This window comes from Triplophysa rosa, linkage group LG21, assembly GCF_024868665.1.
Source record: "Triplophysa rosa linkage group LG21, Trosa_1v2, whole genome shotgun sequence".
NCBI classification, from domain to species: domain Eukaryota; kingdom Metazoa; phylum Chordata; class Actinopteri; order Cypriniformes; family Nemacheilidae; genus Triplophysa; species Triplophysa rosa.
The window spans coordinates 16,664,689-16,679,439 of record NC_079910.1 but is presented as its reverse complement, the minus strand read 5'-3'; the positions used below and the strand labels follow the sequence as shown (position 1 = coordinate 16,679,439).

The 14,751-nt window shown below is 39.7% G+C and overlaps 1 protein-coding gene across 2 annotated transcripts in view; it reads left to right on the top strand.

The window, feature by feature from the left end:
* Nucleotides 1–6,325: 6,325 nt before the first annotated feature.
* samd10b (sterile alpha motif domain containing 10b) overlaps nucleotides 6,326–14,751 on the top strand; it is a 62,635-nt gene continuing 54,209 nt past the window's right edge. Inside the window, exon 1 of one of the 2 annotated variants that reach the window (XM_057319083.1) lies at nucleotides 6,326–6,680. In XM_057319083.1, the coding sequence (XP_057175066.1) occupies nucleotides 6,668–6,680 (13 nt within the window). In that variant the 5' untranslated portion in view covers nucleotides 6,326–6,667. The remainder of the gene's footprint in view (nucleotides 6,681–14,751) is intronic. The other variant, XM_057319082.1, reaches the window with a different exon arrangement.

Below are 14,751 nucleotides of genomic sequence, written 5' to 3'. Positions count from 1 at the left end.
CATGAGCCAATCATCTCTGCCAAACAGTCAATTATTATTGTGTAAAATAAATGTCATGAAATCTCCGAAGGCTTATAAATACAATTTTATTTTAGGAACACTGCATTGAGGTCAATCTGGCTAAGCCAAGAGCTACAAAGCCAATTGTAAATACTGGTGACATTGTTAATAATTGCAAGACCTTGGGTCGCCAACAACCATGCCAACTGAATGACAACCTGTCTTTATCATTGGCACCAACTTCTGGGAAAATAGTCTGTTTAGGAGGGTAATAGCAAGCGGTGATCCTGAAACAGCATGTGTACACAGAAATACTTTTAAAAGAGAAACTGAAAACGGATCTCACAACAGAAATGAGTAAAGAACAGTTCAATATGTGAAGTGACATGAGGTTAAACAGGTATAAAAGTCCATTGCTTGCAGGTTTGTGTGTGTGTGTGCGTGTGTGTGTGTGTGTGTGCGTGCGTGCGTGCGTGCGTGTGTGTGTGTGAGAGAGAGAGATAGCTCAGTGTCTGAATGTAGCTGGCATGCTGAGCTTTGTGCCCACTGAGCATTCAATGAATGAATGTGGGTTACATAACACAACAAATCAAAGACGACTTGCTTATTTCATTCCAAGCGAACACATTTCTGAATAAAATTGATTGAAAGTTTGAAACTGATTTTCATTCCAATCCGTCTTGTTTTTTTTTTTTTATCAAGTTCTCATTTAATTTTGGGTGGAGAACAAAAAATATAACACAATCTATGAGATGAGTTTATCGACTAGTGCATTTTAAGGGTGTAATGCCTCTGAGTTTTTAAACAGAATTTCAGAGGTGATAGATACTTTCAACAATGGGACCCATGTTCTTATTTTCTGATCGTATCTTAGTGGGAAGACTCTATGATTTTAGCAAATGCTGTTTGAAAGATGGATCAAAATAATGCTTGTAACCAGGGCTTTGTAAAGAGAAAGACTGAGTGAAGATGAAACGATGGGATATTTTGTCTAACTTCATAGACAAAAGTTCTGCAGATCTCAACATGTGAATGTGTGAAAAGCATTCTCTCTATTTGCATTCCAGATTAGAACCTCAGGGATGTGAATTTAAGGATCCAGTCTCTGATGTGGGATCATTTTAAGTGAATCAACACTCTCTCGGGCTGGGTGCGAGTGAGGGGATATCCATCAACAGATTGTCTGTTCTTTTAGAGCTGCATTCATCATGACAGTGCATTGGGTGTATTTTCAGCTTGACTGGGGGGTACAGAAGGCGGATGACAGAAATACGAAAAATGTTAATGAATGTTTTCTCATCTTGATAATGAGATTCTGTGTAGATGTTACCAGAGAGCAAGTGGATGGGGCTTGGGGCTATTGGTACTGTGGGAAGCTTGTTGAAAGAAACAGCATTTGCTGGTTAGGTAGGTTTTGAAGCATGGTAGCTGGTTTGTGCTGGTTTAAGCTGGTCCAGAGCTGGTTTAGGACCATCTTAAACTAGCACATGACCAGCTAAGGACCATCTTAAACCAGCACATGATCAGCTTAAACCAGCTAACATACTTCAAAACCTACCTAACCAGCATATGCAGGGGAGAACGAGAGACTTTAGATTCTTTCCCAAGAACTAGCACACTGGCCCTGCTGTGATCTCAAAAATGGTCGTGTCAGATAAACACAGAAGATTCTTGTTTGAACGTCCACTGTGTGAATCTGATTTGCATGAGACAGACCGCGGTTCTTGGTGTGAATGGAATGGCAAAGACCTTTGAAGTCCAATCTCATGAGGCACAAACTTTCAAAAACATGACTTCCCTAATGATGGCCCCCAAAAATACACACACACACACACACACACACACACACACACACACACACACACACACACACACACACACACACACACACANACAAACTGTATATTCTATCCCCTATCCCTAACCCTATCCCTAAACCTAAAGATCATAGAACACTTTTTGCATTTTTAGATTTGTAAAAAATATTGTTCTGTACAATTTATAAGCTTTTGTGCCCATGAGGACCTCAATTTTGGTCCCCACGGTGACACGAGTCCCCATGTGTTGGTGTGTATTCAGGTTTAGGTCCCCACCGGGATATACAAACATGAACACACACACACATGCACACACACACGCACGCACGCACGCACAGCACGCACACACACACACACACACACTCACTCACTCACTCACTCACTCACCCATCACCTCATTCGAGAAGACTCCTGGGTCAGACACATATTATGCAAGAAGGTTGGGAAATTTGCAGTGACTGAACACGAGTGACACCGACTATTGGAAACAAAAAAGACAATAGAACTCACATGATCAGTCTTGTGTGAGATATGAGTAATGAAGGAATTGTCTCAGACATTAAAAACTGTAAAAATTGTCACAGAAATTATAATCATTCTTCTTGTTTGTGATGGCGTATTGTGCACTGCTATGAAATCATTTACTTGTCGTTCCAAACCTGTATGACTGTCTTTTCTCTGCAGAACACAAAAAAATATATTTTGAAGAATGTTGGTAATCAAACAACATTGAACCCCTTTGACTTCCACTGTATGAACACAAAGACATTTCTTAAAATATCATCTTACTGTTTATCGTAATAATATTCATTCGCAAAATCCAGTCACATTAGTCCGCACTGGCAGAAATGCCCATTAGCTGCCTATAGTAAAGTGACCCGGTGACCTTCAGCAAAAATAATGTCTTCTTCTGTGTAACATAATATGAATGATTATTGCAATTATTCATTGAACATTATCTTGTCTTTTATTATATTGCTGCTGTTGTTTGCTTAGTTTTGTCCACTTATAGCTTAATGCTAAAGAATCCACATCAATAGCATTATGTTGATCCCAACACATCCTAAAATTGGTCCCAACATATTGTTTCTCTGTATTATTATAGCTGTGGTGTTGATAAAAGTTTTAATAGTTTTGTTTTCAGTTAATTTAGTATTATTATTTTTATATTTTTAGTTTTTATGTTCATTTTAATTAAATTTTTTACTAATTTTGTTATGTGCTTTTGTCATTGTATTAATATTTTTTTATAAAGCAATACATTACATTTATTAGTTTTTCAATTTTAGTTTTAGTTTTGGTTTTATATATTTTTATTTATCCTTGGTGTTGACTCCGCTATTTAAAACTATTTCTAAAACTAAATCTTTAGTTTTTAGTCTTAATTTGAATGAGCCTTTACACACTCTCATGGCTCGTTGCTTAATTCTGCTCTTGGAAGATGAGTGAATCTCAGTGTAGAGAACTGATGAGAGTTTGTATTTCAGCCATTGATGCACTTTTGGAGTAGGACCACAGCCTTGAGATTTGCAGCAACCCTGTGGAGCGTCATTGCTTTACCATGCCAGCCATTCAATGTCTAATGAAATAAACTGTCCCAGCAAACTTTACTCTTTTGTAGACATTGTTGCCCAGGCGACGACTGACCCCGGCCAGGGCCATATGAGCGAACATGACAGAATACATCTTTAATTAGCCATCTGATATGGGATACGGTTCACAGGCAGTTACTGGAGTCTGGATTGGCAGCTAGACTGAACACACTCTGTTCTTCCGATAAATAGACAAGCAACTCTGTGGTGCATCTGTCTGACCACCAGAACCATGACGGATCCTGTTTTGCTTCCTAAGGCTGGCCATTGTCAGGAACTGTGGCTGCTGACAGCTTGGTTCGGAAAAAGCTGCAGATGTACAATGGGGGCACCGGTCCACGGACGTTTAATTACACCAGTAGTGTCCATCACTGTTTAGACACAAAACCTCAGACTGTGGGCCTGTGCTATACGTGTCTTAAGGAAGGCCTGCTATCCAATCAGCGGGGATTGGAAACCTCTCTTTCTTTCTCAGCTTGTAGTCAGTCTAAAACACTGTAATGAAAGTACTAATGGCCCACTGGACTCACAGCCTCTCTGCCAGGGGTCAGTGAATGCTGCGATTGCCGTTTGGGTCAAACGAGAAGATCAGTCTTGATGTTCAAGAAAAAGAAAGACCAACGCAAACATCTCTTAAGAGTTACAGGCTTGGGATAAGGTGGTTGACAGTTTGATATTGTAATATTGGCACACACATCTACAACAATATTTTCAAAAGAAATGTGCTGTTTTGCTCACTACCACAATGCTGGTTGCTGCCTGTTGCCATGCGGTTGCTAGGGTGTCCTGAGTGACTTCTATGTGGCCCTCCCTGTAAGCGAACTAAGCGGCTGCTTAGGCCCCCACCGCCACTAGGTGGCCCCCAAGAGCACATGAAATTACCGCTTTTTTTGTGATCCAATTTCTCAAGTAGTCTTACCCACTATTTTTTCTGTAATTTGTCTAAAAACTTATGAAATTACTGACTAAATGCAAAATTGCAATATCAAAATAAGTGAGGTGGCCAATGAAATGAAAGGAGGCGGGAGTTACCGGTTACGTAGCCGAGCAGTGACTAATCAAATCAAAGAAGTCGGAGCTACTGTCACATCTTCAGCTGTTCAGCAAGACGCTTTAAAGTTGAAAGAGTGCGACATACTGTAAGTGACTAAAACATTCAATATTTGACAACTGTTTAGTGTATAAACGATAGAAATGTTGAACATCCGACAGTATTCACTGATGCAAACGACAAAATGCTGATTTAAATGAAAAATATGTAATTTACATGATTCATGTAATTTATAATTATCTGTAAATGTAGCGTTTTATTTGGGATAAGGTTAAGAATAATTGTGTGCATATTGTAAATTAATTTAATGGTTATCAAGTAAATACACTAAATAAAAAAATATTAAATCATCCTCAAGGGCTGTGTGGCTTTAAAAGGTTGTTTATAGGTTGTGGTTAAAATAAAATAAAAAATATTTAAAAAATGAAAACTTTGCAAATAGTTAAATGCATTGAACAATAAATTCCACAACCTTTGTATGGTCTGTGCTCAAAATTTAAAGGGACAGTTCACCTAAAATTGGAAGTAATAAAATTATCAAATGTTTTGACAATCACAATACACTTGTAATGCAAGGTTTATGTGTTTTTGTTTTTATGACATTCCTACATCCCAAACACAGCTACAACTAATAGAATTGGGTGTGTTAGATATAAAGTGTGCGTGCAAATATTCAAACATTGACAATAGTCGATTCTATTGGGGGCACAGGGGGACCCCCAAATAAGATTCTGCTTAGGGCCCCGTAAAGGCTTGGGCCGGCCCTGGGACCAACTCAATAAATCTCAATGAGATATTATTATTATATTATAGTTATTCTGTAAATAGCTCATCCTAAGGTAATAAAAACATGTAAGGTCTTTATACATTTATGCATTTGGCAGATGCTGTTATCCAAAGCGACTTACATTGCATTGTATTATACATTTGTTTCTGACTATGTGCAATCCCCTGGGATCGAACCCACGACCTTGGCATTGCTAGTGCCATGCTCTAACCACTGAGCCTTTAAGGACCTTTAAGGTCGAGGTCATCTTTATTTATAACGAACCTTATCACAGCATAAACACTAACCAATGTGGTTCACACTAAGCACTAAAAGTAATAAGAAAACAAGTGTTTTCAAATACTAAACACTTCAACAAACATATGCAAACAGCACAAAGAAGTAAATAAAACACAAAAAGCTTTGTTCCGTTGATCATCAACACAGGAGGGACACGGGGGAAGATACGGGGGAGATTTCCATGTAGATTTGGCCACAGAGGGCCTATCAGATGCTCTGATGTTTTACGCTTGCCTCAGATACTCCCATCTCCATGGCTTCCTGGTGAGTGAGTGTTGCCCTGAGGCTTTACGGAACAGGCTTTTTCTTCTTTTTTTAAAGACCAGATATGGTACTTACCCAACTACCATTGCAAGAATGTGTTACGACCCAGATGTGTGAAGATATTATAAAAATTCAGTTAATGTATCAAAATAGTCCTCCTGTACTTTACCACAAAATGCGTATTTCTGGTTTTGAGCAGAGTCAGAGTATAAAATAGAAAATATACAGCTGGCTTTAAATGAGTCAGTAATGTAGGTTAAACTGCAAAAGAACATAGTTCTTTGCTGTCAGACTCATACAGGGACCAAACAAGAACTGAAAGTATAACATAAAACAATCGTAAAATTAGTTAAAAGTGTTATAATGATTGACAGTCTAGGTTTGTATATTGGGGCTGCTGGGTGTGTCATGGTTGAACCCTGGTAATATGTCACGCTGAAAACCAACAGCGGAAAGGCTCATAAAACTGTATTACGTAAATCAACAACCATTTGCGTTCTCATGTGCGCGCGCCATTTGCTCCAAATTCGCTCGTGCACATGTAGGTTTACGTTTTATTGCACGCGCTGTTATTTACCCTCACCGCCTCACGTTTAAGCAGCGGCAGAGCGCGCGATGTGCGTTCAGCGCAAGGTGAGAAAGCCAAGGGAGGAGTTTAAACTTGCCAGCGGCTTCCACAGATCTCCCCTCAATGATTGCCAGTGCTCGCTCAGGTCTATATGTGCTTGCACCAGGCTCCTGTCCACAGCAGATCCGATCCTCACCTCGGAGGTGTCATTCAGGACAACCGGCGCTCTCTCTCTACCGGACCGGACACCCGTAAGCATGGAAGACACTTACTGAAGCAATCACGGAGAGATACGCCTTCATACCGACTATGGCTGTAGACGGTAGGGTCACTTTGTTGTCTGTTTTATGTTTGGTACCGTTTTGAACATATTTAAGTATGACTGGAGTTGTATTATACATAGACGCATTTACTATAGCACGCGCTACAGCACACGGAGAAGTTGTCACAAGGGCTGTGTATTAGGCTACTAGTAACTATAAGGTTGAATGATGTGTCCAGATTCAATACTGGCTGTAGTTTTGTATGTTGGTTTCAAACACTTATAGTTCACATTTGTCTTAAACTAGAAAATATCTTGTGAATTTTATCCTGCAAACAAGAAGAATTTAAGTGTGTTTGTATCAGAGTGAACCGGAGCATATATTAAATCAAATAAACGATCTTTAAAACTTTAATTGTTCTTTTATAATATTTGTATTTTTTCTGTTCCATATTTGCTTTGCATTTCATAACGTTTTATTGCCCTAAATTGGTCTGAACCTGAACATGCTGAGAATAAAATAGAAACCAAACAATCCCAACAGAAATTCTTAGGCGTCCATAAAAATATCATTATGAACCATTAGCTTTTTCCAATAAAACCATTACCACTTTTTGTGGTGTGTTTTGGTCAGTATTCCAAAAGGATTTAAAGGGGTCATATGGCGCGAACACGTGTTTTTCTGTGTCTTTGGTGTGTTATAAGTTGCCCACGCCACGCATGTATTAGACACGTAAAATTGCAAAAATGAAAGTGTGGGAACAAAAGATGCATTCTATCTAAAAGCGAATGCTCACCCAGACCTGCCTGAAACGCCTCGTGTAACCACACCCCCACAAATCTACGTCAGTTCGTGGTATGATTTGACTAAGACCGCCCAAATGTATACGCAAGTAAGGTGGGCGTACCTGTCAGTACAATTGAAGAGGAACCTGATGTTCCAAATATGGTAAGAGGCGTTACATTTCCATCACACGCTTGGTTAACTGGCCAATCATAGCACACCTCGCTTTTCAGAGCCATGAGCTTTGTAAAAAATCTGCACGTTTCAGAGAGGCGGGGCAAAGAGGAGAAAATACTGCGTTTTTGAACCTTAAATCGTGTATACACATTGCATTACATATAAAACAATCGATAATATTCATTTTAGCCATGTCATATCGCCCCTTTAATTGTGTTTTTTGCTTTCCCATCTACCAGATAACATCCCACCAGTAAGATCCATCACATACCGTACCAGTAGACACCATTAAACAATTCCCAGTATAACCATTAAATCCATTACATTTTCTGTTGTGTTTTGGGCAGGGTTCTATTGTTTTTTCAGCATGGAAGGCTGATACACCATCACTGAGTTTCAATTCTGTTCTGTGATGTGGTTTAGCTTTTACCTAACCTAAATTTGCTTTGTTGGTGATTGGGTTTGCACGACTCTCATTGTGGATTTTTAAAGGTGTAGCCTATTTTTGCCCATCATGTCAACATTGTGCTCACACGATGACACGCTCTATGAATCTAACACACTAACAGTTACAGTCATCTAGAGTTCACGGGTTCACGGCTAGATATAAACTCCACCTGACATCCAACATGACCTAGATGAACGTAGACATTTACAGACGTGCTCAGAGGGGTCTTAGGGGCTTTTACCAAATCATAAGGATACGTGTTTTTATACTGGGCCTCTTATGCAATCTTTACAAACTGCATGGCTTACTGTGGTGCTGAAACGGAGAGCAAGACAGACTTGTACATCTACACCTTCATCCTAATGTTGACGTGCATTGCAGACGTTGCATAATTGCACCCCTTAGGAAAGTGAGATAATGGTTTAAACAAACATATTGTTGTTATTCAATTAGGACGGCGTGTTTCTGTATTCCGTTATCTACATGTAAGCACACTTTGCTAAGCCGTCCATAGAGAAAACCTGACGTGTGAGTACACAGTAATTCAGTTTTGCAACGTAATGAATTTGTGTGAAGTGGTTTATCTAGACGGAACTCATATTTACCTTTGAGGCATTGGATTAGCCTATTGAAGTTGCTGGTTTGCTCTATCATCTTACATATTGCCACATCATTCTTCCATTATAATACAATTATTCCCCTTTGAGGTTTTGTTTAATACGGACCTTATAATATAACACAAATCTTAACAAAGGTTTAGATTTAATTTCCAAAATAGCAGCCATTTCCAAATCCCATATGATGAAGCAGGTTTGCGTTCAAGCACGTATTTCTCATAATATGAAGGCACAGATGTTGGGTTAACCCCCCACTCACCCTGTTTTACACTCCCTCCAGCACTGAGCCAATCCCAGCATGCAGCAGTGAGAGTGGGCTGTCTTCCTGCAACCAAAGAGCCCACCAATGCATTAAGTACATGGACCCATGCGTGTCACACACGTTCATTCATGCATACGGATGGATAAACGAGAAGTAAAACCGCCAGAATCACAAGCAGAGATGCTTTCTGACAAAAAAACAGACACGCGATGGTTGAAGGGAGCATGTATTTTGGCACAGCGTTGTGCTTGTGTGTTCAGCAGAAGTGATTCCGCGCTTGACCAGTCTGTCAATGCCATCGGCTGTTTTTCCTTGACTGGTAGACATGTGCCTTTACTCTGTCGTTTGAGAAGACATATAATGAAATTTATTCATTTCAACTTTTTCTGTCTCTGAGCGGATATGTTGGTTTACGTTTTGATTAGGGATGCACAATAAATCATCGGCCATAACGATCATATGGTCACCTTGTTTTCTGCAGTCAATGTTTTCAAATAAAAGCAGTTGTCCACTTTTTGCCTTTTGATTTAGTCTTGGGGGATATTATATTAATATTTAGATACTGTATATCGGTCATCGGCTTCCAATGTTAATTCCAATGAATTATCGGTTATCATTATTGGCAACAACACCATTGATTGCTACAGAATATAAATTTGACTCATCCGTCAACATCGATTGATTATTCCATACGAAAATGTGTTGTTCTTTTTGCAGCTGCTATTTGAGGTGGATGAACATCTGATTATGCATAATTATTTTTTTCTCCATATTACATGAACAACAGGCTTATAACTTTAAGTGGTCAAGACAGGAATTTAAAATACTGGACATAACTTTGCACAGACAAAGATAGAAAGCAATTCTATCATGCTTGTCCCGCAAACTTACGTATATCATATAAGTCTATGGCTGTACTTTGAAATCTTTAAAGTACTGTACTGTAAACTACGTTTTTGCAAAATGTGAGATTTCAGTGTCAAAAATTGTATGTGCGTTTGTTGCTTATCAGAGTTAGTATCGAAGGATTACATATAATAGAAGTTTTGTTTGTGCACATGTCATGTTTTCATTTGCAAAATGAAAGCGTTTTGTTATAATGTCTCAATTAATATTTTAGAGCATTTACTTATGTATATTAAAAATTCATTTTTGCTTATTGCAAATAGCATTTTAGTACACTAAAACTGCCTTTAAAACTGCAAGCTCATGAAATAACAATAGCTCTACATAAATCTTAAACCTGACTCTTTCTGGTCTAGAAAAACAAAAACAAACAAACTCCAGTGTGTTGTTTGTTAAATGCATACCTACGACATCATTAGAGTGAAATCCCCGGGAACTGATTTTAACATGCGGGAGAGAAAGCAAGAAGAAAGCACACTATTGTTTTCTTTAGCCATACAAACATACTCTTTATTGGCTTTCTCTCACATGTTTGTTAAGGATGGGCTCTTTAGTGTCCTGTTCAAAAACTTGGCTTTGGAAAGCTTTTGAAATGTGATCCTTGCTCAAATGGTGTGTGTGTGTGTGTGTGTGCACGCGCGCGCGCATCCACCTTAAACCATCAGCCCATAATATATCCCTTTGTGCTGTTGTATTGTATCTTTTAAGCACACAAACTGATTTTACTGGTGATCTTAAATAGATTTTGTGTGTATTTTTGTGAAAATGCCCATTTGTGTGTGTGAGCTGCTGTGTGTGTGTATGTGTTTTGTTTTTTGTTCCCATTGAATTCTCAGTCTGTTGGCCTATTGTTGGTCCCGATATCCTCTTATAATGTCATGACAGTTCACACAGCATCTGTGCTGACATAAGAGAGAGATGGGGAGCGATAGAGATAGATACAGTGATGAACATTAAATGACCTGTGTTTGTTTCAGTTTTCTGCCAGCGATTCATTCGTATGATGAAATAGTTTAACTGTTGTTTATGAGCCCATTTATAGATACTAAAGCATTACTAACATGCATAAAATATTGTTTTATGTTTGTATTTCACATTTACGCAGGTGTTATTGTTTCTATGACATTGAGTTTGATCTAATAATAACAGTTGGTGTATAGAATCACTAATGGCATCTGTGCCAGAATGGATCTGCCAAAATGTAGAACTAATCCTGAAGGATCCTAATGAAATCGAAAAAGAATCCTTTAAGAATCTGTTAAGAATCAATACCAATTTTTAATCCATTGTGATGCTTTAAGATGATGAAAAAATCCCATTAGCAATCCTGAAAAGAAACATTTATCTTTTGGAGCTACTGAAAATTCATTTTAAGAACATGGGATGGATGTTGTGTTGTGGATGGTTGCTAGGGCATTGCTATGTGGTTGCCAAGGTGTTCTGGATAGTTGGTATGCTGATTGTTGGTAGAGGGCTTTTTTCTCACCTGTTTTTATATAGAAAACAACTAAAAGCACACCTCCACATCTCCTTAACAAGTCACTCTTTGAGATATCATTTGCATCTCAAACATAGCGAGACGAGTTACATCTTCAGGATTAATACTTCAGTAGGCTCATAATACTTTAATAGGGTTTGTTTAGATCTCTCTACACACAAACCTAGCAGACACCACTAATGAAGACTAATAAATTGTGCTGAAACCACAGCCCGGCCGATCTGAAATTGATATGAGAAAGTGTGCTGACTGCTGATCTCCAATTTGCTTTGCTTTTCACGTTCTGATCAATATGATCGCATTGATCCTGTATCACTCATTTTTGTCCTAGAGGAGCAGCACCCTTCTTAGATTCTCTATGAATAATTGTGGGATTGAGGAGGTGGGAGGGGAGAATCGTCCAGTAAATATTCACCCGTCCGTCCCTGTGGACTTTAAACAGATTGATCAAGCGTTGAAAGCCGGGAAGGATCAATTGGCCTTAAATCAACTTGCATCTCTGTGAAACTGGACAGAAGAAAGGAACGATGTAAAGAAGAGGAGAAGATGGATGTGAGGATGAGAGGTCCACTTCTCTTGTTGGCCCGGGTCGACCCGTGTGGGTTCTTTGAGCGAGAGATAATTGCTCTTACTGAGTGGGAAGCTTCATACCCCCAACATCTCAACTGATATGAACTTCATCCACCCCCCCCCCCCGAATATTACCTAGTTTTACTCCAGTGCTGTGGAACGGGGGTCTGTCAGCACTTCTCATTTTGTTGTATTAGCAAGCGCATGGGCCCGTGTCCAATATCTCTCTGTTAATTAGGGATCAGCGAGGAAGAGAAGTGCAAGATCAGGAAAGACAAAAGAGAGATTGTTGTTGAAGAGCGACATGGAAAGAGAGAAAAGGAGGAAATCAAAGTCAAAGGAAATTGTCGAGAGGGCTGTGTTTATTAGATATAATTTGACATAGTTGTTTGGAATTTAAAGAAACAGTTCACCCAATAATAAAAAATCTCTCTGGCTGTTAAACAGTTAAACAGTGGGCAGTTGTGGCCTAATGGTTAGAGAGTCGGACTCATGACCAGAAGGTTGCCGGTTCGATTCCCAGGGCCGGCGGGTAACAACTGAGGTGCCCTTGAGCAAGGCACCTTATCCCTACTTGCTCCCCGGGCACTGTAGTGATAGCTGCCCACTGCTCCGGGGGTACGTGTGTTCACTACTCTCTGGATGGGTTAAATGCAGAGGTCACATTTCGTTGCCTTGTACTTGTACATGTGCAATGACAATAAATTGAATCCAAATCCAAAATCCAAATCCAAACACGCTGGCTTCTCATGGTCAACTTGTCAAAAAACGAGTTGAACATGACGTAGTATTTCTGTGCTCGATTCACTCCACCAGGGTGCATACAGGTTTCGGAAAGTTTTTTCAAACATGGATTCCCGTTTCGTAACAAGGGTTCTTAGTCCCTTATTGGACAAATCTCCTGGAAAAGCACGCCCACGTGTCAACCAGCCAGTGTGAGAAAGAGCACGCCCATCAATGCCACTTCACTCGGCTGTGTTTGTTTGCTCACTGCATTTCAGTGATGGATGTTATATAAACGGTGGATATAACGCTGGATTTGCAGATCGTTTGAAACTGATAGACGGCGCGGTCCCAGCGCTAAAAGATGCACTGCACACGGTAAGTCAAACTAAGTCATATGTCTGTGTTTTGTTGGCAATTGGCGTGTACGTGCATAATGTAAACAACAGGAACTTACAGTTATGCAGGGATAATGTGATTATGTATTGTGTGCTTGTGGTGTAGTTCCCTTTTTACGGAAATAATCATACAGGTGTATCCGTCTTTTATAAATTTGATCAAACTAAATACTCTCCGGAGATACAAAGTATGCATATAGGTACTATACGGCAGAAGAGATTGGCAGAAACTGTGTGTGATACTTCATCTTTTAAAATCTGTATATGACTCTTTCTTCTGAAACACATAAGAAGATATTTTGAGAAATGTTTTGGTTTCGTGTTCATACAATGGGGGTCCAATGTTGTTTGGTTACCAATATCCTTCTAAATATCTAGCAAAATGACTAAGACATTACATCTTGTTAAAAGTATCGAAATGAAGTGAGTTTTAGGTTAAAGGGGTCATATGGCGGAAGTACGTGTTTTTCTGTGTTTTTGGTGTGTTATAAGTTGCCCATGCATGTATTAGACACGTAAAATTGCACAAATGAAAGTGTGGGAACAAACAAAAGATGCATTCTACCTAAGAGCGAATGCTCAACCAGACTTGCCTGAAACGCCTCGTGTAACCACACCCCGGCAAATCTACGTCAGTTCGTGGTATGAGTTGACTAAGACCGCCCAAATGTACACTGCGTTCCAAATTATTATGCAAATTGGATTTAAGTGTCGTAAACATTTAATTTTATATTGTTCAATTAAACTTATGGATGGTATTGTGTCTCAGTGCTCTTTGGATCACTGAAATCAATCTCAGACACCTGTGATAAGTAGTTTGCCAGGTGAGCCCAATTAAAGGAAAACTACTTAAGAAGGACGTTCCACATTATTAAGCAGGCCACAGGTTTCAAGCAATATGGGAAAGAAAAAGGATCTGTCTGCTGCCGAAAAGCGTCAAATAGTGCAATGTCTTGGACAAGGTATGAAAACATTAGATATTTCACGAAAACTTAAGCGAGATCATCGTACTGTGAAGAGATTTGTGGCTGATTCAGAGCACAGAAGGGTTCGTGCAGATAAAGGCAGAATGAGGAAGGTTTCTTCCAGACAAATTCATCGGATTAAGAGAGCAGCTGCAAAAATGCCATTGCAAAGCAGCAAACAGGTATTTGAAGCTGCTGGTGCCTCGGGAGTCCCGAAAACCTCAAGGTGTAGGATCCTCCAGATGCTTGCAGTTGTGCATAAACCTACTATTCGGCCACCCCTAACCAATGCTCACAAGCAGAAACGGTTGCAGTGGGCCCACACATACATGAAGACTAATTTTCAAACAGTCTTGTTTACTGATGAGTGCCGTGCAACCCTGGATGGTCCAGATGGATGGAGTAGTGGATGGTTGGTGGATGGCCACCATGTCCCAACAAGGCTGCGACGTCAGCAAGGAGGTGGCGGAGTCATGTTTTGGGCTGGAATCATGGGGAGACAGCTGGTGGGCCCCTTTAGGGTCCCTGAAGGTGTGAAAATGAACTCTGCAAGGTATGTAGAGTTTCTGACTGAGCACTTTCTTCCATGGTACAAAAAGAAGAACCATGCCTTCCGTAGCAAAATCATCTTCATGCATGACAATGCACCATCTCATGCTGCAAAGAATACCTCTGTGTCATTGGCTGCTATGGGCATAAAAGGAGAGAAACTCATGGTGTGGCCACCATCCTCCCCTGACCTCAACCCTATTGAGAACCTTTGGAGCATCCTCAAGCGAAAGA